The sequence below is a fragment of the Protopterus annectens genome, chromosome 7.part0 (genome assembly GCF_019279795.1).
Source record: "Protopterus annectens isolate FY-2018-M chromosome 7.part0, PAN1.0, whole genome shotgun sequence".
Lineage (NCBI taxonomy): Eukaryota > Metazoa > Chordata > Ceratodontiformes > Protopteridae > Protopterus > Protopterus annectens.
The window spans coordinates 1147623185-1147650918 of NC_056739.1; the positions used below are offsets into that span (position 1 = coordinate 1147623185).

The following is a 27734-nucleotide window of genomic DNA, read 5'->3' on the forward strand; positions in this document are numbered from 1 at the left end:
TGTATTTTGTGCCATTCTGCACCAACTCCAAGCAGATCTGAGAATTGCCGCTTAGATTCTTGACATAGCTAAAGAATGCCTTGTGGTTATCTTTGGAGTCCATGGCAATTTTTTTTTCAAAGCTAGCCTTGGATGATTTTATGAGGGAATGTAGTTTCTTGCTGATACTGATCAGGGATGTCTTCCCTTCTTGGGATTTTACTCTTTTCTGTACTAGTTTCCCCTTCTGATTGTATAGCTTGTTTATGGCAGGGGTTCACCAGACTGGTTTCCGTTTCCTTTTCTGCCTTCGTCCTGCTGACCTTCATTCCTCTCCTCTCTAGAGCATATCTCCACTTGTCCAGGGTCTCCTCAACCTGTTCTCTACTCTCACTACAAATCATAATGTTGTCCGCAAACATCATAGTCCACTGGGACTCCTGTCTGATCTCATCTGTCAACCTGTCCATCACCATTGAAAATAAGAAAGGGTTCAGAGCTGATCCTTGATGTAATACCACCTCCACCTTGAACGCATCCATCACTCCTACCTCAGATCTCACTACTGTCACACTGCCCTTATACATGTCCTAGACCACTTTCACATACTTCTTTGCCACTCCCAGCATCCTCATACAATACCACAACTCCTCTCTAGGCACCCTGTTGTATGCTTTCTCTAAGTCCACAAAGACACAGTGCAACTCCTGACCTTCTCTATACTTCTCCATCAACACCATCAGAGCATACATTGCATCTATAGTGCACCTTCCCGGCATTAAACTATACTGCTGCTCACTAATCGCCACCTTTCTTAACCTAGCTTCCACTACTCTTTCCCATAACTCCATGCTGTAGCTGATCAGTTTTATCCCACTGTAGTTACTACAGCTTTGCACATCACCCTTATTCTTAAAGATCGGTACCAAACCACTTCTTCTCCACTCCGCAGGCATCCTCTTACTTTCCAAGATTGCATTAAACAATCAGGTTAAAAAACCCACTGCCATCTTCTAAACATCTCCATGCTTCCACAGGTATGTCATCTGGACCAACAGCCTTTCCATTTTTTTATCCTCTTCATAGCTATCCTTAATTCCTTCTTGATAATCTGCTGCACTTCCTGATTAACTATCCCAGGTTCCGGCGTGTAGCTCGCAAGACATTTCCCAGTGAGCTACATCACCAAAAGCAGAAGGCTGCAGTAGCCACTTTGAAGTAAAGCAATATGGCTGAAAAGCACAGCTGTTGCAGCTCTAAAGAAATGTGTTAACTCACAGCGATCCCTAAAGAGAGTCACTTGGATGTATTCTAACAGAGACAGCTGGTCTAGATGTGTTACACATTGCTTATTTTCATTCAAGGAATTAATTTATTTTTTAATTTACTTACTTTATTTTCAGAACGTTCTGTAAATAAAATAAATAAATATACAACCCTTTAAACATGACGAGGCCCCAAGAGTTAGAATATGTAGATGATGAAGGCGAATAGGGATTGTCCCTGCATCACTTATAATTAGTATGCTGTTGACTGAGATTCATAACTATAAAGGAATCTGTGTACATTTTGGTAATGCTCATGTCTTTATGAATATGTTTTGCAGTCTTTTACTTCCCTAATTCATTGTTTTCAGATTTGCAGTAAGTTAAATGTCATAAATGTTTTATTTGATAACATGAAGCAGAATCTTTATTAATTCATAGCAGATGTTATACAATGAGCGTGCCATACCTTATGTATTGCACATTATATGACACTTTTATACATATATTAAAATTAGCGTTCAACATGATCTCTGACCTACCCACCCATCCCATTAAAGCAGAACACATTGCTCTGGCAGAAGAATGTGCACTGAATACAGTGATACATGAATGCAAGGCTTTAATGCCACACTGGTTAGCAGGTCACAATCAGTTGGAATATAGATCTCATAGCAGTTAGACTACAGCTTTCACCTCTTAGCATATTTTTAAACCTCCTAACATGCATGGCATCACTGTCAGAGCTGAAGAAATATATTTAAATAAGTGAAGAAATATATTTGCTTTCAGAAGTTTCTGTGTTTGGACCTAGAGAAGTGTAATCCTCGTGAAAAAATGCTTTATCTACATTGACCAGGAATTCTCAATAGAAGGCAGTTTGGTAGAAAATTGGAAAGGTTGGATCGAGAAGTTCCGTTCATTCCTCACAGCATTTGGATTAGATAAAAATGTATGAAAACATTCAGTGTGCTACATGTAAATGGTTCATCTCCCAGGCACCTGCTTGTAAATGCTTCATCTCACAAACCTCTGGTTACACCTATCAAGGGTATCAGAACTTGTCAGGTATTTGGGATGCATGGATAGGCTTTAAAAGACCCTTGTGGTCGTAAACCTAGTAAACACCTATGAACATTATTGCATGCTTCTGTAGAAGGTGCCATAAAGGTATGTAACTCATTTTTTCTTGATGGGGAAAAATACAAATTAAAGTAGCACATAAGCATACATTTAATAGTTCAAGTAACAAAAGCGGTCATTTTCTTATTTTGTGTTTTTCAAATAAAGTGTTGTACCTTTTAATTTTTTAACTCATGGATTTTGGTTGCTTCAGCTGCAGGTAGCAGCTTTACTGGCATTGCCATATTCCTTTTCTTTATGACGTTTGTGGAATTGTTTTTTATTTTGTTTTTTACACAAGATATAAAAGAGGCTCCAGTATTGTTGCTTATATTAATAAGCTGAAGAACAGAGCCAGACTGAATTTGATAAAATGCATGATTTTCTAATAAGGACACAAAGTAATTTGTGGTATGAAAACAATGAAATAAGGGGCAGACTATTAATTAAAAAAAAACAAAGAAACAAAAATATATATATAAATATATATATATATATATATATATATATATATATATATATGTGTGTATATATATATATATATATGTGTGTGTGTGTGTGTGTGTGTGTGTGTGTGTATGTGTGTGTGTATATATATATATATATATATATATATATATATATATATATATATATATATATATATAGATATATATATATATATATATATATATACATGTATACATGTTTGTGTGTCATCAAAAGCTGTTGATATATACAATTAAAGTGAAATTTCTTATGTAAAGCTGAAATAATTAACTGATAAAAAAATTTGTAAAATAAAATGTAAGTTGGTAAAGCAGCAAAGTATATTGTAGAAGTAATGAATTTAGAAAAGAAAGCCAGGTAAAATTATTTTCTAAACTGGGACCATTCTGAAATGTGTATATAGATGAAATACTTTGCAAAAAATATAGACTGTGGTGGTGGTGCTGCGGTAGCGCCTCACAGTAATACGTTGTCCTGTTCGATTTTCAGCTAGAGCGTCTTGTGTGTGGAGACATATGTGAATGGGCGTACCTTCGTTGAAGGTTGTGCATCAGGGCCGGCAACTCGGCATGTAAAAGTCTACTGCCAATCATTAGCAGACCGGAGTTCCGCTGTGGCGATCCCTAACCAGGAAATGCCAAAAGACAGAAACATTGCAAAAAATATGTTGACCAGAAATATAATAGACTATTCACTGGTACAATGAAAAAGATTTAACATCATGAAGTTTATCTGTTTATTTATTTATTTATTGCATTTATAGGAAGAGAAAGTCTGACTGGGCAGAGTGTTACCCCTTTTCAACAGAGGCCTGGGCGAAAAGCTCCATGAAAAATTCCAACATTAAATAATAAACACAGTTAACAGATGTTTAGAAGTAATCAACAAATATACAAAGTTTAAACAGAGTATAATTATTTAATAGCCACATCATGTAATGAGTTGTGAAATGTTTTCTGAGGAGAAAACCTCTGGAAAAAAATTACATAAAGAAAATAGTAAACAGCGGTATACAAATAATCAACAAATATACAACATTTTAACTGAGTATCGTTAATTAATAGCATCATCATGTAAAGAGCTATGAAACATACTTGGAAATGAACTTATTAGGGGAGACAAGGAGGAAATGGATGATGAGTATTAAGAGGTGGGAAAAAATGTTTTAGGATGGGTAGAAAGAAGACAAGTGAGAGGCAGAGAAGGAGGAGATTTTGGACCAATAACTAAGGGTATAGTATTTGGAAAGAGTAGGAAAAAGTAAGAGGCAGGATATCTATCATCCACGAGGAAGTAAAATGTGGATCAGAGATATGAAGCATGAATGGAGGGTAGACTTTGAAAGAAATGCTGAGAATTAATGAACATAATTGTAATTTTAATTAGTTATATGCAGAGTACACTGTCTTGTCAGAAAATATTTTTACACAATTGGAATACAAAAATGCTCAAGAGAGAGTTGTGTATACATTATAAAGCTGTTCAGAGTGGCACTATTACAGGAAGTGCTGATGTTAGTGCAAATGTGTGAAGCACAGACTTCCTTTTCTGATCATTGTACTTATTGTTTTTGCTCGCATAGCTTGTGAGAAGCTAGGAATGGTAAAATTACATTTTCAGTGTAAAACTACAGACTGTAGATGTAGACAGTAATTCTTACAGTTGCAAAGACATTTCAGATACTCTGCAGAGTTACAGCAGTTACATTCCGTATGACTGTACTGATTTATTTACAGGCTTGAGAAGCTTGACAGGAGATTATCAGATGCAAATAAAACCTGATGATGTACCAGTGAAACATGCTGCTAGAAAAATGCCTGTAGCTTGCAAAAGTAAAGTGTAGCAAAACTGAAACTTATGAAATCCTTGTAAGTCATTAGGAAACAATCAGAGCCAACTGAGTGAGTGAATAGTATGACAACTGTTGTGTAGGGTTACCACCTATCCCACTATGCGAGGGACAGTCCCTCTTTGAGATGTTGTGTCCTGCATAAAAATTGAAAAAATGGCAAATGTCCTGAGATTTTAGGACAAAAATATTTCCTATATTTTACATAATACTTGCATAACACAGTTATTTTGTATCTGAAAAACCTAACTGTTATAAGAAACAGACTAAGCAACTAGAATACTACAAGAATAAGCTTTTATTTAGACAAAAAAATACATTTCTGTCCTTTGTACTAGCCGTGGGTATGTTTTGCCCTGCAAAATCTGACGTTTGTACCAAAAATGTCACACTTTGGGCATTTTAAAAGGTGGCAATACTACTGCTGTGAAGAAGAATTAAGTTCTAATTTGTATTCATCCTCAAGCTCTGAACAGAGTCATCAAGAAATTATCTTTTGCTTACAGTGAAGAAGTGGTCTCATACCAGGTGCTAAGCTTTTGTCAGTGATAGATGCAAACATGGGTTTCTGCAGGCTGGATGAAGACAGCCCCATATAGTGCTCATTTAGTGTACCACTAGGAGCAATATCTCTCAACTATCTCTGATTTTCAGGGATGTCCCTGATTTGGGCTCTTTTTTTATAGCTGTGTCTCTTAATTCCTCCTAAAACTGGTGAGAAAAGGTGATGGATTAAACTTAATAAGTAATTACAATAATTAGAGTTATAAACTTATTTCACTTCAGAATGTATAGTAGTATGCATTCTCTTAGTCTGTCAGTGTCTCAAATTAATACTACTAATGTTTTAAAAATGCCCCTGATTACTTCTAGATTTGTCCCTGATTCTTTTGAGATTTGTCCCTAATTTCTTGAGAGAAAAAAGAAAGATTGGGCACTGAAGGAAGGAACCAACCAGTCTCTTAATTCCACAGCAAACTTTAATGTAAATAGCAACATAAATGAATTAACAGAATCACTGTGTTTTCATCTTTACTCATACAGGCTTCATCAGAAATATTTAATTAATAATAAATAATTTAATCTATATATCGAAAACATCCCTTACCATTACCAACCACCAATGAAATTCAGGATAAAATCATTTAGATATTCAGTTGTATAATTATGTAGACTAAAATTAAATTGTCTGTTAAAAATTACCATTAAAATCTGAAATCCGGTTAAGTTGTGAGGTCCTGAAGCACTTGTTGTCCCTTCTTACATTAATAGGTCTTTGCCTTTGTTGTGTTTTTTATTAGAAAATAAATTTACTATCGCCCATTTTATGTTGGGTGATAATTTTTTTTAGGAATTTATGTTAAATGGGATTATATTCAATGATTTTTGATTTCCTCTTTAAAACATTTTAAAATGTTACGATATGTGAATATGCCACTAGATGGAGGTGGTGCTACAGGCAAATAACATTTTATCTTGGGAGGGTGGCCTAATGGTTAAGGTGTTTGCCTTACAAAAATAAGGTACAGAGTTTGAATCTCACAGGGGATAATTGGCTAGGCTTAAAATGTCACGCAAGGGCAGTTAGCCTAGTACTTATCTATGAACCTATCAACCTATCAACCTATCTGACTTTCACATTTACCATTGTTTATAAATATATGTTTAATGGTGTATTTGGTTGATGTTTTGTATTTAATTAATAATAGGCTAGGTAACTGGTTTTAGATGAATTTCTAATAGTATTTCAGATTTTAATGGTATTTTTTAACAGCCAATTTAATTTTAGTCTACATAATTTTACAATTAAATATTTAAATGATTTTATCCTGAATTTCATTGGTGGTTGGTAAGGGATGTTTGAGATATAAAGCTTGAACTGGTGGTTATATATCTGATGATGTCTGTATGAGTAAAGACAAAAAACGCATTGCACCTGTTAAGGCATTTATGTTACTATTTACATTATATTTTGCTGTGGAATTAGTGGTCTGGTTGGCTCCTTCCTTCAGTGCCCAATCATTCTATTTTCTTTTTGGTTTGGTGTGGTGATTTGGGGCAATGTTACTTTGGCTTTGTGGTTATACCTAATTTCTTGTGATCTACAACCAGGAAGGAACAGTTTACTTGAAAATTCAACTTCCTAGTATAGAGTTTTACCTCAGTGAGAACATCCGGTGTATCAGTTTTCCCAGAGGGGACAAACTTAAACCCTTTTAAAAAAAAATTCTTGTCAATGTTTTAGGCCTGTATAATTAAAAATGTTAAAGCCCTCATAGGTTAAAATTTTACCCTTCGTGTGTCGATACTATAATGTCTGTGGATGGTATGTTACTCTAATTTTGTACCTGCTCTGGTTGTTCTTTTTCCACTTCCTCTCTCCCCCCATTCCTCTGTCCCTTCAGGGATTGGGGGTGTACTAAAAAGGAATCCTGTCTACGATGATTACATATTCTCTCTGACCTTCTAAGAGTGGGGAAGTTGCTACCAAAATCATCACTGATAAAATCCCATGTGTGTTCCATGGGATTGGGGTGAGCATTGTAATGAGATGAAAAAAATTAATTCTCTTCGTCCATAGTTTCCCTCGTGTTGTGATTATCAAAATTGTCAAAGTTCAGGTGTCCATTCATGTGGGATACAAACAGGGCAGCTGTATTAAAAGACTTAGGCATATGATATGCTTTATGTTGAGTATATTCCATTTTATCTCTTTCTAACTCCTCTGTTTTCTAAACAAATTGGTTTTAACATGCTCTTCTATTTTATCACACATATGCTCATATTTCCAAACATTACTCTCAAACAGAAAATCATTTGTAATGTCATGATTAAGAGCAGTACATTCTTCAGTTATTTAATTCTGTTATGTAGCTTAATAATGAATTACATCAGCCTGAGGCCAGGTCTGTCAAACATATCTATCAAGTCTGAATAATTAGAACAGTCAAGTGCTAGCCCATTAGGATATTTAAACAGTCTGAGTCCATTAGGAACTTTGTTCACCTCATTCTCTTCAGAGATTGTTGGTTAAGCAGCTGAACCAGAATCCTGTGGAGCTTATGGAGAAAGTGATAAACTGTATGTCAAAGTCAGCATTCCATGAGAAAAAGCAATGCAATTGTCACAAGTAGTCCACTGTAAGGAGATAAAAAATGAAAACTGTGATAGCTGGCAGTTGATGAAAGAGACTTCTGGAGCTGTATGTCACCTATGGAGGGCTCAAGACCGGATTCCCAGTCTGAATAGCCCTGCTGAATTCCTCAAGTATAGAAGAACAGACAGTTAAATAGATTGCTCTAGTTCTGTGAATGATTATGGAGATAGAAAGTTGCAGTTGTTTCAAAATGTATTTGAATACACTGGAAATGTTAATATCTATGTAAATAGCTCATAGCCTGCATGCTGTAGAAAGCTGGTGTTCTTATACCAGTTTAATGTACTGTCTTGCATGCTAGCATGTAGATACACATTTAATAAGGGGTGTTAGCTATAGAGTATGTACTTCAAGTGCTACTGAGATAGTGACCATAAGTAGCCTGTCATATGGTATGTTGAAGTTCCAGAAAAATGAGTTGTAGTGTAGACCTTTTGGAGGAGAGACCATGTGTGATGTCTCCTTGTGTTATTTATTAAGCCCCTTGAGATGACTATGTATACTCTGAATGGTTTAAAAACAAAAACATAAGCATTTAATTTTGCTGCTGATGACTTGAATTGCAGGAGTCAGAATGCTGCCACCAGGAAATTAAAGTATATTTGCCCATGGGAAGCCAATAGAGTATGTTATAAACTGATGGCTTCTGTTATACCATAAACAGAATTTAGCTTTTAAAAACACCACTGGCTTAGCTCCCTGGGCTGAAAAGATGGATGAAACAAAACTGTTGTCTGATTATATGAAGTAAGGGAGCAATTAAATAAGACTTCAGAGTTAGCAGAACATTTGTGATCAAAACCTGCTACCTCTGGACAGCAGTGTAGGAAAAAATGAAACTGTCAGAATGCCCCAGCACTAGCTAGATGGAAGGAGAGGGAAGTGTAGCATTAAAGGTGTAGCAAAGGCCCAGGTTCAAGGATAGAAGGAGGAACTGAAGGCTTAGCAGCTGCAACGTATCAGAAGCAAAGAAAGTGGCTTTGGGCTAGACTTGACCTCAGACTTTTTTGTGCTGCTTTTGGTGATGCTGTACTCTTTACTTTATAATGATAATATAATATATAATGATAAGGCCCCATCCTTGAACACTTATACTTAGCAAAATATCAAGTAGTTTTGCACCACCATTCATCCTCTTATCCCCTTAGAGAAATTGTGTCATGATGACAAAAAAACTCTTCATCTGTTTTCTTGAAGTTACCTTAACTACCTTAAGAAAGTACAGTTTTTACATCTATTGCCCTCTTATAAGTTGGCAGTCGGGGAAGATGTCCATACACGTCACCCTTGCTATATCACCATTGTCACATGATCTAAAATACCTTCTAGCTAACAATCTTCTTTCCAAAACCCAACATGGTTTCAGGCCATGTCACAGTACAACTACAGCCTTGTTCTCTTTCACCAACACTGTCCTCCATCATAAAAACAACAAATTATTCTCCTCTGCTATATTTCTTGATCTTTCTAAAGCTTTTGGCATGGTATCTCAAAAAATGCTACTATCCATTCTCAATAATCTCTTCTTCTCCCAATCTGCCACCAACTGGCTGACAACAACCTGTCATCTGGAAAGATTCCCTATCATCTCGTCTTCCCATTTCTCTAGGAGTCCCCCAAGGCTGCATACTTGGTCCTCTACTATTTTCCCTGTTCACCAACAATCTATTTACCTCAACTAAGCATGCTTCCCTTATACAATATGCTGATGACTCCACCCTCATCTGCAGTGTCCCCACTCTACCTGAACTTCTAAATATGACTCAAAGAATCATTTGCATTTGTAGAAAGTTAGTTTTCCAACTTTCCTCTTCTTCTTAATCGTAACAAGACCAAACGCCTTATCTTCCAACCCTCTAAATCTGACCAAACTATCACCCACTTCACCATCGTTGCCAAAGACAATACCATCATTCCCCTTCAGATCACACCAAACTTCTTGGTGTGGAAATTGATAACGAACTTAAATTTGATCTCCATATATCTCTTACCATAGAAAAGTGCACAAAAAATTGGGGCACTTCAAAGAAATAAACTATTCCTAACCAAGGCTGCTAAAACCTGCATTGCCTATTCCCAACTCATATCCGCCTTGCTTTATGCTTCACCAGTGTTTACAAACCTTAGATAGACTGACTTAAGCAGGCTTGAAACCTGCTGTAATAAGATAGCAAAATTTGCCACTGGTACTTCCTACCATAGCCATCACTGCCACTCATTAAGGGAACTTGACTGGCTTGAACTTCCACAACTTCTTCACCTAAACCAAAATTATTCTCATAAAATCCCATCACTTTCATACCTACTACAAACATACTGCTCCTCTAGATTCTACAATACAACAGCAAAAATCTTCTTCTAGTCACCAAACCCAACAATTCCTCAGGTGAAGCAATATTCTGTTATGCCATATCCAAACTTTGGAATAACCTTCCCCACTCTGTAACCTCTTTACCATCTATCTGTCAGTTCAAGACTACTCTCAAGTCTTATTTAAAATTACACAGGCTCTGCCCTTGCCCCTTTCCTGACTAAAAATCCTCATTCTCCTAATGTGTTAAACTCTCATATCTATATACTACAGTGCATTGTGATCTAAGTTCAGACTCTTCAATCTTATTTCATTTTGTTCTATTCTCCTAACCCGTCAAACTTTGCATAATCTATTCCTGTTTTATTATTTTTTTTATTTGTTGTTATGGTATCGTATGGTTTATCATATATTACTATTTGTATATTTTTTCTTGCTCTGCAATTTTACTGTTTGTCATGATCACTACTGTAACACTATTTGTATACTTGGAGCTTTTCTCCCACAGGCCTCCGCTGAAAAAGGACCTGTGTCCAGTCGGAATTTCCCGGTAAACAAATGTAAATAAATAAATAAATACATGCATACATACATACATAAATAAATAAAATCAGGAAGTCATAATGCAAATACCATGTAAGCAGAGCAGCTACAGAAAAGTAAATAAAAAATATTTACTCAACGTATGCCATGCAAAATAGTTTACAGTTAAAATTAAGTAATTCACATACATTTAAAAACATTTTTACAAAATTAACCAAACAGTAGAATCTTTTATGTTAATGGATGAGTTTTTGAGTGTTTGAATAAAATATTTACATTTTTTTTACTTGGGTTGTATACTAATGCTCATAAATTCAATGTGATAGCATTGTTTTGTTTTGTGGACCCAGGAGCTATAATACGTACAGCATCTAGTGACGTAATCAGCTGGAACCTTTCAGATGCACCCATAGATAAAATTAAAATTGTTTAATCTCAGCACAGATCTGCTATTAATAAATTGCCACTACTAATATTTCAGCAAGTGACAACTGTGTAAAATTAAATCACAGAAATGATCGCCAAAGTATGCCTTTTTAGGGTAGCAAGCTCCACTGCACCCTGTATGTGAGGGGATCACCTCTGCAGTTAGAGAATGGAGGGAAAAATGCAATCTGTTATGGTTGAAAGTGGCGTTCAGTGAAACTACTTTGTGGAATTGGCAATTTCTAGAAGTGATTTCATACACCTGGCTGGCTCTGCATTATTTCCAGTTATTTCCCAAGCAGAAGCTGGAAAATGGTTAGCCAATTTATTTTCAATACTGCAGCTTAATATAGAAATCCATAGTCCATGTACATTGCACCTGGCATTCTATAGTATTTTGATTCAAACACTGCTCATATCAACAAGTTAAAGTATAGGCAGTGAAGTTTGCCCCGAGAATTTGCTTTCTTACTGAGTGGGAAGAGAGCAAGTTATGTAGAATCCTTTAAGTCTGTTCTTATACATGTAGATTGGTTATAATCAACACAATGAGCAAGCACTTAAATATGCTTTTCTTAATGGATGTAGAATAATTTCCCTTATAATTTGCAATACTCTTAGGCACTACTCATAAGAAATTGGTTGCAGCTGGCCTTTCAAATGGCATAAGTGGATTCAGTGCTAGAAGCAAAGAACTCCTCATCTGCAATCTGAATGAAGAGACCTGCAAGAAAAAATACAGCAGGTCTGCCGCTACTGCATAAATGTACATCTGCACAAACATAGCCATGGGAAGGCAGCTGAATCGAAGACCTGGAGCTATGTATCTCCGATTCTTAGCTCACAAAATGCTGACATGGAATATCATACTTTAATGATGAATGTCTTTACTACCAATGTAATCAGTTCCTATCATGCATTTACAACACTTAAATGATTGATGCTGTATCCACTTAGGTGCACTGTACAATTATGTTGTGTTATGTGGGGTATTAATGCAGTATATGTCAGGGTCCAGATCTTTTGTGAACTGCCGTTACACAGTTGTGTTTGCTTTGATTGCCGTTTAGCTGCTGTGTCTGTTTATGCCTGTCTCACAACTGAAATTACAGTCAAATTCTCCTTTTACTTCTAGTCTGGAACTGATATTAACACCTTTCCTCAGCTGTCCCACTGAAACAGAGGCAGAAGGCTCACTTTTAATCCTGAAGACCCGAATTCTGGGATGATTTTGATTGATGCTTGCCAGGCAAGAGGAAATGATTGATATTGCTTTAATTTTATTTTCTTAGAAGTGAAAAAAAAGCCTTCGGATTAATGTTTTACTAAAAGCTAGGGGTACAGCAGGAAATGTGGAAGATAGGGGTGAGGAGAAGGGATTTCCAAGGATGTGTGGAACTCCAAGATGAGCTGTGTAGTATGAAGGATCATGTTACGTGCTTCTTGGCTGCACACATGGTGGCAGTGATTCAGCAGCACAGGTAGCACAGGAGTGCAGCAGCTTCTGTGGCACTGTATGCAGTATGCACAAATTACAGCAAAAACAAATACAAATGATGCCGCACAACCAAATGACTAATACCTTACATGTAAATCAAGGCAATAAAAAGTCATGAGTTACAGGCATTTCATTTTAGAAAGAGGAAGCACATGGAAAATTTCAGAATTGCATCCTATAGCTATAAACAGAATTGCACCAGTGTGTGTACAGCAACACCATATTGTTTTAGCTGCTAGCTGTTCTAAATAGTTTACATGTACTGTCACCATACTGTCAGCCAACAGGCTTGGCATGGATATAGTTAGTATCTGATGTGCCATAATATGACCAGTAATCATAGAACTGATCATTACAGAATGAGTCAGGACATCAGGATATTAGTAGGACAGTTGTTAATATATTTCACCCATATGTGAATATCTGTAACTGCATAGTCTCCCTGTCTCCATGGAAAGCAATGTATGTGTAGCTGTTTGTATTATAGCTACAAGGAACTTCCAGTGACTAGTTGGAGACAATTTAAGTATTTTGCAGGAGGTCTACCTCTTGTTATTGAAAACCCAATATACTGAACTTCAAAAAACTGTGACGACTTCACCGAACACTTACTTTAACAAATTCTTGGATCACCGGAACTTTACTCCAGGGAAGGAACCACTTAGCTATCATAACTAAATAAAGAAACTGAAGCAAATCAATCTCACCCAAGTGGGGAGCTTGTCCCCCACAGCCCCTCTAATCTAAATATACCAACTCAGAGATTACACTATAGTGGGGGGAAAGGGTAAAGTTCACCATGGTGGCCAAGTGGTTCGTTTCCTGGAATAAAATTCCGAGAGCTCATGAAAGTAAGTTGGCCCATTTTTATGAAGTTCAGTGAAGTGGGTTTTCAATAATAACAGGTCATAAGTGCTCTGTAAGTTTCTTGACATTATACTGCTGCCCTGTGTTATAGCTACAGTGAATTTTCAGTGACCAGCTGGGGATATGTTAGGTATTTTGCAGGTATCTATGTCATAAGTACTCTGTAAGTTCCTAGACTTCATGCTGCTGCATATGGAGGAACATATACTTTTACCTAGAACTACAAAAAAGAGAGCTAATGCTGTGCATGGCTTCTATGACATGAGCATCTTCCTGAGGTACTGTTAACTGGACACCCCTGATGTAACAGTAAGGGCTCCATTTGGCATCTAATTATAAAAGTATATGAACAGGAAAGGCTACCATTCCCTGAACTACTAGTTACTCTGCAATGCACAGGGAATTATTTTGAATATGTATGTGTGCATGTGTGTGCATGTCTGTGCACATGTTTGTGTGTATGCAGCATTGTGATAGTGCACATTATTCCCATACATGGTATACACCTGACTTGTATGTTGATTTTCAGCTTGGTCACTTTTCACAGTGCCATCTAGTTGGCAAGTGCTGACACAGTGTGTAAAATAAATATTGACATGCACTGCACACACTGCGCATAGAGCCACCCCCAAACAAAAATTGGGTTTTATTTTGCAGGTGATGCTGGCTACTTTCGTGAAATAAGGCTCATGACCCTTGTGTACAACCATGAAATTGTGGCAAAAATGCAATACAGTACTTGTCATGCTAAGACATATGATGTCTTTGAACTTGTCTTTTGGTTGAAGAGGGCACAGTTTTGGTGGATGCCTCTGTACATCTAGTGGGTGTCTGCATTACTCCCTTGAGACAACTGGGAAGATGTTTGTAGTATGTGCTATGCTGTATAGTATGATTATGAAGAAGGAAGATGGACATCCTGATTACATGGTTACAGTCCAACAGGTGCAAGATCCGGCAGCCGTAGCAGATGATGACAGCAGCAGCAAAAGCCAGACAACACATGATCAGTGAGTGCCCCCCTCCCCCAGCAGCAATGGATGCAAAACCACCAGTAGCACTAAAGTTGCAACATGTTGTTTACAACTATGTCTGTTAGTCTTATGGACAATAATAGCATGTCTCTTGCTTGGTGCAGCTAATCATGTCAGCCAGGCAATGATGGCATTGACCCAATGTGTGCCTGTGTCCACCCATAGCACTTATGTCATGCAGTGCAGACTGCTACATCTGATCCCTCAGTGGTTTATCTGAACCCCCTTCTCCCCACTAGCTGTAGTCCATGCTGCTTAAGTGCTTACACCTAGATGTTCTTTTTAGCATGGCTGATATTTTGTGACCTGTATAAGCCTTGTCCTCTACACTTGCTGACCCCAGTTTAGTCCTACAGAATAAAGGAATACATATTGTGATTGCTACAGGTTACAGGTATGTGTACAGGTATTGTGAATGCAGCAGTTCCACAGAGGCACACACACACACACACACACACACACACACACACACTGGTTGTGTTTTTCATTTTAGTTGGTGCTGTTCTTTTTGTGGTTTGTGTACAGTTTGCTATTGATGATACCACTGAGAGTGTGGCCAGCACTGAAGAAAGATTTGAGACTTTAACTAATTCTCTGAACAATTTAACTGTGTTAGTTCAGAGACTGACACAGCGTGTTGACTGTGTACTCTGTTCAGGTGCTATTCCCAAACACAGAAGTGTGTGTTTTATAACCACAATGATTTGGGGGGTTTTGGACTTTCTGGTTCCAGTAACAGCTCAGAGATCCCCCCAGGGCAAGATAGAGCTGTTTCACAGGTCCAAGATGACGTCAGGACACAAGGTCATGCCAGTTCACTTGTTGCAGGCGCCGAGAACGGGGAGAGAAGCAGCGTTTCTGTTTTCAACCTTAATACTTGGTTAAATAAGGATCTATTCAATGGGTTTCAACAAGAAAATACTTTGAACATGGGGACAGTGGATAAACGTTGGAAAACTTTCCAGGAATCGGTCATTACGTCTTGTAAATTACAGTTAGAACAAGACTATTTACAGAAATGCCTGAAGGTAGAACGTGTGCCTAAAGGTTTGAGAATGTGGAAATTTCCTTCAGGTTGGTGAAGGATTCAGACTCACATCGTGAGTTAATTATTTTATTTAACAAACATGGTTTTGAGCTTCTACAGGTACTTATTAATGACTATGCCAAACAAATGTATGACTTAAACAAATCTATAGAAACTTTGGACATTTCTCTCAAGAATGATTTACTTTTTGATGTTGAAATTGAGCAGTATAAAGCTGTTTTCTGCAAAGTTGATAAATTTATTCAAGAACTGAAAGCCAAAAAAAATCAAGAAGTACAACAGAGACTTGAGGGAATACAAGAACAATATTGCCTACTCCTAACCCCCTATTAACAAATCTGACAAATCTAACAATGTTTTTTCTGATGGTAAATGACTGTAATGTGTTGCTTGGGCATAGTGACAATGGTGTCATTCTTTTGAAGGTGAACAGGCCCCTTTAGACCCACCCCCTGAAGAGATCAGAAAGGTTAATGTACCGGGGGGGAGGACGACAACAACAACAATGGTTACAGACAACAGGGTCCCTCCAACCACAGCTCCAACCACTACCAACAAGGTTGGAGTGGGAACAAGGGGAGGGGGAGATACATGGACTCGAGGAGACAGAACAATTTACATTGAATTCTCAACCAGCATATTCAGTTGTATCTAACTCATTAGGTGATTTTCACATATATAACTACAGTCACCGTGAGATTTCAAGCAGCTGGGCCGAGTTATTTCAGAAAGCCCTAACTTTTGTTCCCATTCAAAGGGCCAGAACAGATCAGATTTTATTACAACTTAAATTGTTTTCCAGGAAATTGAATATTGGTCTTTTGTTTGGTAACTTGGGTGTAGACAGTGTACTACATCAGAATAACAGGAGACCCAGCATGTACAATCCTCCTTTCATCCCATAGTTGCAATTTTTTAAACTTTATGTGAAGAAGAAATCAGGAAGATAGTGAGATGTCCCATTCCTAATCATTTTAATATTTTACAGTGATGAAGCCACATTACTCAAGGATGTTAGGTCATACACATCCCTGAGAATAATGAAACCGGACAAGGGAGGTGGCCTTGTAGTCATGAGTAAGGATGATTTAGATCAACAAAATCCTTTTATTACTGTTGTCAGATGATTATGAGGAAATTTCTTTAAATTAAATGAATGTGGCCATTCACAGGGTTGATTTGGGCCTAGAAGATTTGTTTCTCAATGGCCAAATCACCCTAAGTGACTTAGAGTATATGAAAGTGCAACATCCTAGGACTCCCACGATTTTTGGTCTCCCAAAGATTCATAAATCTTTGGTTGAGCCTCCCTTGAGACCCATTATTGATGATAAGGGATCAAAGACATTTTTTTATAGCCAGGTACATCGACCAAGCGTTAAAGAACATCTTTATTGATTATTCTCCATTTTTGAAGGACTCCTGGGACTTTTTGAATGGGGTGACTGACAGATTGTACAACAATGATTTAGTTTTTGTGTGCATTGATGTTAAAAACTTGTATACCACTATCCACATGAAAGAGGATAGATTGATTTTATGAATATTTGGCTTTACACACAGATAGGGAATGACAAAAGTGTCACTTTAAGTTCACTCATGGAAATTGTCCTCAAGAACAATTTCATCAGTTTTGAAGGGTAATTATTTAGATAGATCAAAGGTGTTGCCATGGGCGCTGCATGCGTACCAACGTTTGCCAACGTAGTCATGTTTTTATGGGAAACCAATGTGTTATTCATGTCAGAATTCAAGGATTGTTGGTGTCTGTATAGACGCTTTACAGATGACAGCATAATTTTTGGGTGGATTCAGTTGACGGGTTGGATACATTTCTCCAATTTCTCAACTCCTCCACTGATTTCTTGGAGTTCACCATGACTGTGGCTCAAGAGTAAGTCAACTTCTTAGATGTAACCTTGACTAAGAATAGGGTTGACAAGAAATTTGAGTCCAACTTGTATAGGAAACCCTCTCATTCCAACTCTTATTTGCATTTCCAGAGCTGGCATCCCACTCATCATTAAAAAATCCATTGTTAAGGGGCAATGTGTGAGACTTGCCAGGATGGTGAGTGAAGATGTCCAGTTTTTGGTTGAATGCACTAAACTATTTGATATGTTCCACAGAAGAGGTTACCCCCACGTTTTCTTAAATTAAGTATTTGATGAAGTGAAGAGAAAGACAGGGTGGGTTTTACAAGCCCCTTTTGGGTTTCACTAGTACACCTACAGTTAGCCAGGATGTACATGACAAAGGTAATGTTGATTACAACAAAGCTTTGGTTTTGCCTTACAATGGACATTTCAGGGAAATTAAATTTGTCATTGAAAAATGTTGTTCTATTTTCAAACATGACCCGAAGGTTGCCAGTAAATTAGGTGAAAGGTCAAACATAGTATATAAGAAAGAGGCTTGTTTAAAAACTATGATTAAAAGGAGTTTGGGGAGTTCCAACAAAGGTGAAATGAGTAAATGTGGACACTGCACCCAATGTAAAGTGATGTTGGAGGGTGCAGAAGTTTTCATACATGGACATGGAATGATTAAGTTACAAAAGAAATTGTGTGACAGTAAGGGGGTGGTATATGCCGCAGTCTGTAACGACTGTACCTGTTTTTATATAGGTAAGACTATCAGGCACTTCAGATATTGTGTTTATCAACATGGTTATGACATCAAGAAGGACGAACAAAATGCCCTTTTCAGACATATCAAAATGTATCCTACACATTCCTTCAAATTCATTGTCATAGAAGGTTTGACCCAGGACTCTAGGGGGGGTCCCAATGACACCATTTTAGAATTCCTTGAATTAAAGTGGCAACTTAGAGTTAATGCTGGGCGACATCCAGGACTAATTGATGTCATTTCTATCTCAAGTTATTTAAAGTTGAAATCTATGCTAGCATTATAGATGACATGTCATTATTTAGTGTTCAGGTTTTTATTTTTATTTTGATGTATTGTTTTTCAGTATTAACCATCATTGTTTTTACTATCTTGTGAGTTGCATAATTGTTTTAGTTGAATGCATATTGCTTTAATTATTAATTGGGAATATGGGGTGTGTCTTTTGAGCTCTTTTTAGTGTTGAGGCATGTACTGTGTTTTTATTCTGAAGAAGTCCAGACATTGAGCGGGTGAAAGTTTTTTGTTTTAGTTGGTGCTGTTCTTTTCGTGGTTTGTATACATATACACACACACACACACACACACATATATATATATATATATATATATATATATATATATATATATATGCAATTTGCTGGGCCTGTGAGATGTAGTATCTTACAGCGTACTGCTTACATGGGATGGCAATATCAAAGTGTCCATCCACAATGTATTCTGCCTATACTACATTTCTGTTCTATGAATGTTCTGCTGATGCCCTACCAGGTGTCTACATACCTATGTATGCCTTATATATTATCAGTGTGAGATCTACACCATGTCGTGTACTACAGAAAAATGTATTCTATCCTGATATAGCAAGGTAGCTCTATTGTGCTCTGCCAAGTAGCATCAGAAGTGCACACATATACTGCACTGGTTTCATTGTAGTGTTGCAGTACTTCTGAGCTGAGCAGAGGTGGTTGCTCCATACTTCTGAGCTGAGCAGAGGTGGTTGCTCCATACTTCTGAGCTGAGCAGAGGTGGTTGCTCCATACTTCTGAGCTAGGCAGTGATGCTTGATTCATACTTCTGAGCTAGGCAGGCATGCTTACTCCATACTTCTGACCTAAACAGGGATGCTTGCTCCATACTTCTGAGCTAGGCAGGGATGCTTACTCCATACTTCTGAGCTGTGTAGGAATGCTTACTTCATACTTCTGAGCTAGGCAAGGATGCTTGCTCCATACTTCTGAGCTGAGCAGGGATGCTTGCTTCATACATCTGAGCTGAGCAGGGATGTTTGATGCTTGCTCCATACTTCTGAGCTGAGCAGGGATGCTTGCTCCACTCCATACTTCTGAGCATAGTGGAGATGCTTGCTCCATACTTCTGAGCTGAGTGGGGATGCTTGTTCCATACTTGTGAGCTAGGCAGGGATGCTTGCTCTCTACTTCTGAGATGAGCAGGAAAGCTTGCTCCATACTTCTGAGATAAACAGGGGTGCTTGCTCCGTACTTCTGAGTTTAGCAGGGATGCTTGTTCCATACTTCTGAGCTAAGCAAGGATACTTGCTCCATACTTCTGAGCTGAGCAGATCCGCGGTGGTGGTGCTGTGGTAGCGTTGTCACCTCACAGTATGACATTGTCCTGTTCGATTCTCAGCTAGAGCATCTTCTGTGTGGAGACATGCGTGAATGGGTGTACCTTTGTTGAAGGTTGTGCGTCAGAGATGGCAACTCAGCACGTACAAATCTACTGCTGTCGCTACCCCTAACCGGGAAAAGCCGAAAGACACAACAACAACAACTTCTAAGCTGAGCAGGGATGCTTGTTCCATACTTCTGAGCTGAGCAGGGATGCATGCTCTATACTTTTGAGCTGAGCAGGGTATGCTTACTCCATTCTTCTGTGCTGAGCAGGGATGCTTTTGCTTCTCATGACATGCAGAGGTTCTTGTTTGCACACATACTTGTCAGCTGTGCAGTGATATTTTATGAAAACTAAAAAGTAGGCTTTAGTGAATAGACCATGTTTTTTCAATCCTTATTCCCAAACTGTGGGAATGTCTCCCTTTTTTCTTAAAGGTCATTTTCCTAACCCATTTCTGATTAGAACAAAAAGCACATTGCACGTCTCTGGGAAAATGCAACTGCTCTATCTCTGGTTGAATAGCTTAACCTCTTTCTACACTACTTCCCTCTACATGGGTAATTCTGACTCCACTTTTTATTGTGATTAAGTATCCAAAGTACGGAGCATACCTCTCAACTGTCCAGATTTTTGCCTCGTATTTTTGGTGTTTTCCTCATAAAGTTTGTGGTTTTCTGGAAAGTCACTGAGGACTGGTCACAAATTAATGACTTTGATTCGAGTTTCAGACATCATATCCATCAGAAATTGTGTACTAACACAATTCCTGTTATTCCATTAAATTTGTAAGTTTATAAGAGCAGTGAGTCAATATTATCTTGTCGAAATGGCATTACAGCAAATGCCATTTCACCAACAAGTAAACGGTGAACTACAAAATCAACGAAAGCCCAGGTCACCGAAAAAATCGGTAAACCAACACACAACACACCAGTTAAAACATTTCCCCCTAACCGTTCCCCCACACCATCCCTAACTAAATATACCAACTTTGAGATCACACTACAGTGGGGTAAAGGGCAATGTCATGGCGACAGCCAAGCAATTTCTTTCCCTAAGAAAAAATCTCTGACCTGGGCTTTCCCTGTATGCCAGTTTGCTGTTTTTTCGTCAGCGAAATGGCATTTGCTGTAATGTTGTCTTGACAAGGTAATATAGACTCAAGAGCAATATTTAAAATCTGTCCTTATTTTTGGACCTTTGTCCCCCCCCCCACTATTTTAGGCTTTGTTGAGAGTTTTTTTGCTCCAAGAGGTTGAGAGATGTGGTACTGAGCAACTGCAGCCAAGGGATTCTTTCAACCTCCCAGCTGAGATATCCACTCATATATATTACATTTGTCTTTCCCTTTGTGTATAATGTCATGCATCTTTTGTGTTTACCTCTGTGCTGAAACTGTAATAGATCCAGTGGGATCAACGCTCTAATCTGGTTAACAAATTCAAAATAAATTAAATAAATAAATAAATAAATAAATAATGAACTCCTCCCAGTATCTTATAAAAAATAGTTTCCATATGTTCATACCATTATTTTTTTTTTCTTGTCTGACAACTTTTTGAATACTATAATGTAATAAAACTTGTTTAATTCAGAAAATACATCATATTTTAACTATGTATAAAACTGTGCTTTATAACATTATTGCCTAAATAAAGCCTTCAAGAAAAAGGGAAAAATCTTCTGGATAAGTATATATTTCCTGACTGATTTCTGTGATGGAGATCCAGTAAACTACCATTGTATTGACTGATATTATGGAGTTTTCACTGTGTCACAAGAAATGATAATTTATTACTACATGCCCTATCAAAAAAGTGCCAGAAGTTGAATCTTTCCAAAAGAGATGGGCTCCAACAGCAAAGAGCTGTGTAGGACTACTTGAAAGTGTGAGAAAAATTTGACCTAATAATATGGAAGGGGGTCACAGAACTGGTATGTGAACTCTGAATTCAAAAGGGAAGGCTTGTCAGAGTTGAACATAATAACATTAACAAAAGGTTAAAAAGTAGTTAATTTCATAAACTCTGAAAAGGTATGTTTCAACTGCAAACGTATCACAGTAGTTTTAACAGCTATCACCTTTGTCAAATATTCCACTATATATTTCTCAGTTACTTGTTAAGATTTTGTACTGACAGTGAAAGGTACAAAACAATTGTCACTGTCTTGTATTTGCAGCATAATTTTCACAGGCTTTAATTTACATTGTGTGTCTGCTGTTTTATTCCAAAAGATGTTATCTGCAGTATTGCTTGTAAGGCTGGGAGGTACCTATTTAACTTCTTACTCTGTACGCATAAGTTTATTAATGCAATGACTGGGCATTAAAGGGATGCTGGACCATGTATTATACTTCTCTTTTCTTCATTGGTGCCAGCAAATGGTATACTTTCAGTGTAGTTATGCTTAAATGCTATTGTAATTCTTTACCGCTTTATGTAAGTTATTTATGCATTTTAAGTAATCCACAATTACTACCACTGTTTTTCCACTGTTTATATTTTAAAGTACTCCTGTTAATACATCTCTAATGTTGAATGTGCATTTTTTTTGCTCTAGAATGAAGACAAAAAAACGAATCAAGGCAGCTTTGAGGACTTGACAGAAGCAAAAGAAAATGATGAGGTGGACAGAGCAATTCCTCTGTCACCTCTACTGTCAGAGCCAATTACCATCCAGAGAAGATCCCCCCTGAATCGCCCTAGAAAAACAGGATCAATGGAGGTAAACCATGACCTTTCCTGGAATAATATCTAAATGCTCAGATGTATAGTGGTGATTTTGATTAACATAATCACAGTAGGTCTATCTGAGATTTATAACATTTGATATTTCTCTCTCTAACTTCAGCATTAAATATTTGTTTAATTTAATTTTAATGTTACTTGTCTGCATTGTTTTCTTTTTCATTCTCATATTCATGTTCAGCCCCATTTTTAATCATTGCATATCAAAATGATTCCTGCAGTTTGCACTGTATTATATGTTTCTTGTTACACTTAATCTATCATAAAATCATGCTACCTTAAATTTGACTGCATTGTTTACTTTCTGAAGTTTGTTTTTGGCCTGTTTCCTTTTCTTGTCTGTCCCAATCACACTGTTATAATCTTACAGCTAGTACCATTCTAATTTACCAGTACCATTTTGCCAGTTTGCTGTCATGTACTGGTGTCTCACCGTTTTCTTCCCTAATATTCTTCTCATTTCATCCTTTTCCAGGTGAAGCTTGGTTTTTCCTATTCACACTGTTCTATTCATTCTTGGGAAACGCATCATTTTATGTTTGTATTTTAGCCATCCCTTTTCTAGGCTTCTGTACTCTCTTGCTCTTGTTTACTCTTTGTCCCCATATCTCATTGTTGTTTTTTAATTTGATTGATTTTGACTACTACTTTGTTAATATGGCCTACATATCTTTCTTGTTTTTTCCTTGCTGTAGCTGAAATCCAGTCTGGTTTTGCCCTTGTGATTCCTGTTTCAGCATAGCTTCATTTGTTTGCAGTTTTGCAGTGCACTGCTGTCTAATCCTTTTCTTTTGCCATCTGTCTGAGGCTAAGCCATTTTCAGTGCTAGCCTTTTCTGGTCTCTTTTTCTCCACATGTATATATATATATATATATATATATATATATATATATATATATATATATATATATACATACATATATATATATATGTCAACACTTAGAAATGTTGCCTCTTCCAGCTCAGTTTCAGTTTATGTTGTCAGAGTTGATGTTCTGTTAACATGCCATCTACTACACATCTTGAAAAGATTTAAAATGTAAAGCCCCTGTTGAAGTGGAATAGCTCCACCATAGTCTAAATTTGATATCCTAGTGCAGTCTGTAGCATTAGTGGTTGTATATGTTACAGCAAGTGTGACTTTGACCACTTTCCCTTCAGACCTAGAATGGGGTAGTTAGCTGTGTGAGAATGTTGTTATGATGTGTTATTTACATTGCCAGCAGTATCAGATTGGTATGTGGGCCCTACTTACTAACCTTAAGTGTGAGTTCATGCGGACACAGCACTGACAAAAGTGGCTGTGCTGGGATCCTGCTCACATTTCCCAGAGAAAACCAATCAGCCCATTAAAGTTAGAAAGACAAGTGGCTTACCTGATGTCAAAATACTAACACACAGAGTAGGAGTAATGTCAATTATACAATGACCCCCCGTTAATATTCCAAAATGTGCATGCTGATTGGCCAGCGTGCCCATTGTAAATCCCACAATATACCAACGGAAGAAGGTCCAGTCGCCCAGACTTTTTTCCCTTAGTATAAATTGTCCAAAACCTTTTTTTTTTTAAATAAATTTAAAAAAAAACGGAGCAACGAAGACTTTCTTCTCTCCGTTGATTCCATTGTAGGAACGCAAGTCCTATATGCATGCACAGTACATCAACACAAGGAAGCAGTATACCACCACCAGCAGAAGAACAGTAATGCACCGTTATACAAAGACATTATTTAAGAAAAGTAAGTATTTTTTTTCTTAAGTAATGTCATTGTATAATAGCAATAACCAACTCCGTGGTTGTGGTATATTGAAATTTACCCACGGCTGGCTTTATTATTAAACCACGCCAACCATGGGTAAATCTTCAACTTGCCGCACCACGTCATTGGTTATTGCTTAAATACCAAACACTAACTAGTGTTTGAAGTTCTTTGCCATTGCTAGCAGTTGTTCTGTCTACAAAAAGTACTGTATTGCTTCACTAGTCTGTAAAGCTATATTTCACTGCTATTTACCAAACAGAAGCTCTGCTTTATCTTCTCAGAGAGCTTATTCATTGTTGTGGAGGACTGTAAAAGGGCCCCACTGAGATTTTTCTCCTTACAGGGCTATATTTTGGGTTGTAAAGCTGAACAATGAGCTCTCGTGACCACTGCTCTTTACAAATCACTCTGTACACAAGACCACATGGTTGCATCCTGTGAGTTCTCAATGTCAGGCAACAAAAAAGTACTGTTTGCAAAGAACTGATGCTGTCTAAAGTATGTAAATTCTATATGCACTTTTTGCTGAGATCTGCATGGACTGGGCAACATTTCTGATACATTTTTGAAAAAAAAAGAACTTTAGAGTTAAAGGGATCAGAAAGGTGTAATGTAATAACTACTTAAAACTAGTTTAAAGGCTTTTAGCTAAGGTAATATTTTTAGCATTTAACCCCGCAGGAAAATATTAACTGAAAGACACTAGCTTCTATTTACATATGCAGCTGACAAAAACTGATTCTGAAAGTACTTTTGTATAATCTGCAATTAAGTACCCATATTGAGCTCACGACACTACCTCTGCATTCTTTTTCTACTGCATTTAGAAGTGACCTTTGAAGAAGCAGCCATCACAATTTGTTCTCGGTCTTGTGTGGGATTTTGATTCCACATTTGTTTTTTGTTTTTTTGTTTTTTTCTGTATTGCATAGCATGGGGGACTTCCTTTATTCGGTTTAGAAATGAGACGGCAAAGGTGCCCTTTGTGAGCCCTACATGAACACTGTATTATAGAAGAGCTGTGTGAAGTTTATCTACATTGTACTTTGGCAAGATGTTTTGCATTATATACAGAATTCTGAATGTGTCACTGCCTGTTTCTGTATGCTTTTCTCCCTTGTGTTCTGCCACGTGGCTGTATTCTTTTTAATTTTTTGATCATGTCTGAAGGATGATCATATTGAACTATCACAAAAAATCAAATGCAAAAACTGCAACTTTGTTTTGGTTATCTGCATCATGTACCTTTCACAGCTCTTTGGCAATCTTTTTCCATGAGTAAGGTGAAGGAGGGTGTCAAATCCCCCCCCCCCATCCACATTACTCATGTGAGCTAAGTCTAGCCTTGTCCCTGCCTCTGCCCTTAACCATACACATAAATTGACAAAAAAAAAAAACAATCCTTTCCCTAGCAGTATCATGGTTAAAGGGAAAGGTTAAGGCTTAGTGATCAGAAAAGGAAGACGTTTTGTTTCCTTTTTCAGCCATTGACATTTCAGAGTTTTGTTGTTCGCCCTAGTTTGTTTTCAAAGTGTCAGCATTCCAGCATTGATTAATAATGTTTCGATGTTTGTGCACTTTAGGAAAAGGAAATTGTCACATAGTCACTCCTGGTTTAGCACCAATGTCCTCATAGAGAGAGGAAATATTTTAAGTACCCAACATGTACTTATGCAGCCCATCTCTGGAAATTCATATTGCAAAATATAAGAGCTAATAATTACCATGGGAATGCAGGAATAAACGTCTAAGGAGGCTCACAGATTAATAGCCTGGTAAGTATGTAAAGATAAAGCCAAATAAACTAAATCCTAAGATAGACTTTAAATTTGTGCCCTGTCATTACGTGGATTGCACAACACAGCGCTTAGTTTATTTGGCTACTTGCAATTCATGCCAATGTTTTTATGTAGGAAAAACCAACAGAAAACTAAGGGACAGAATTTTGGGGCACTTGTATGATATCGGGAAGAAAGATGTAAAGAATGCATTAGCAAAACATTTTGGAACATCAGGGACACAGCTTTTATTTTAAAGGACTTCAACAAATATACCCTAGTATGAGAGGGGGGAATCTAATAAATTTTACTGAAAGAGCTGAATTAAACTGGATACTTAGGATGCAAGCTGATAGGTGTCAAACCAGCCCCGGAGGGACGTAAGCTATGTTAAATTGCTTCATTTTTATCATTTGCCATCATGTGATTGTAATGCTTTTATGATTGCCCAGTTTATTTTGAATGTACTATTTATTTGGTTTTACACTATTCTTGTATTGTATTAGACCGGAAGAATTGTTAATTTTAACGTGAAAGCACTTGTCAGTATTAAACTTTTGTTTTATGCCTATTCCCACGGTGATCCTGCTGTTTGTTATATTTTTTTAGCATTTTCATTGTGGTTTACAGTTTATCCCTTAAAAGACAATTTGGTTCAGTTTTGCATTTGGTTGATCCCATCAAATCTTCATTGTCATTTCTTGATTTGTATGAAGATGATTGCTATACTAGTCTATTGCTTGTTACAACTTCTGGGTCTGAAATTATTTTTACTTGGTTTGCAGGACGGTTCTCAGTAGAGGTTGGAGACAATTCAGGGTGTGTGTGTGTGTGTGTGTGTGTGTGTGTGTGTGTGTGTGTATGTATGTATGTATGCGTGTGTATATGCATCACATAGTCGTAAGAAAATTGTCAAAATGATGATAAAAAGGATTAATCCAGCTGTATAGCTTGTCAAGGAGCATTATCTCATACAATTACTGAATGGTAAGAATGTGTTGTTATTTGGTAAGGGTAACTTCTCTTTGCTTGAAACTCAGGGAGCCTGTTTGTCATTGTAGACTAAATGGTAGGACAGGTGATTCAGTGACATATTACTGGGTAGTGTACAAAAAATTATGTCTGTTTACAAGATGCCAGGCGTTGTTTCTGAAGTGCTGTAGGACATTGTCCTTTTCTTAGTAATGATGACAAATTACTGGGTAATGTACAAAAAATGTATGTCTACAAGAAACCAGGTGTTGTTTCTGAAGTGCTGTTGGACATTATCCTTTTCTTAATAATGATAACTAGCAATAAGCTGCAGAATATAACTATGAAAAATCTACCTTTCTTTCAACTGTAATTTTTTTTTGGTCCACTCAGACCTCATTGTTACAGGTCCATCCCCCAGTACCCAACATCCATGCTGGGTCTATCAGCTACTCTCAAACCTCCTTGGACTTACTCTGCCTTTTTTTCCTGGGGGCTAGTCATGGATCCTGGGGTTATCTTGGGGGGCTCGGCTTGTCCCTGCTTCCATTTAGGGGGGATTTTTTTTAATGCTGTACCCACTCTGTTTCCCTACCCACCATGCTCATTGTTT

At 37.3% G+C, this 27734-nt stretch overlaps 1 protein-coding gene across 2 annotated transcripts in view; it reads left to right on the top strand.

Moving 5' to 3' along the window:
• LOC122806915 (inositol hexakisphosphate and diphosphoinositol-pentakisphosphate kinase 2-like) overlaps positions 1–27734 on the top strand; it is a 1544141-nt gene that overhangs the window by 1084577 nt on the left and 431830 nt on the right. For both annotated transcript variants that reach the window (XM_044077730.1, XM_044077729.1), the window contains one exon: positions 22420–22584. In XM_044077730.1, coding sequence (XP_043933665.1) covers positions 22420–22584 — 165 coding nt within the window. The remainder of the gene's footprint in view (positions 1–22419; positions 22585–27734) is intronic.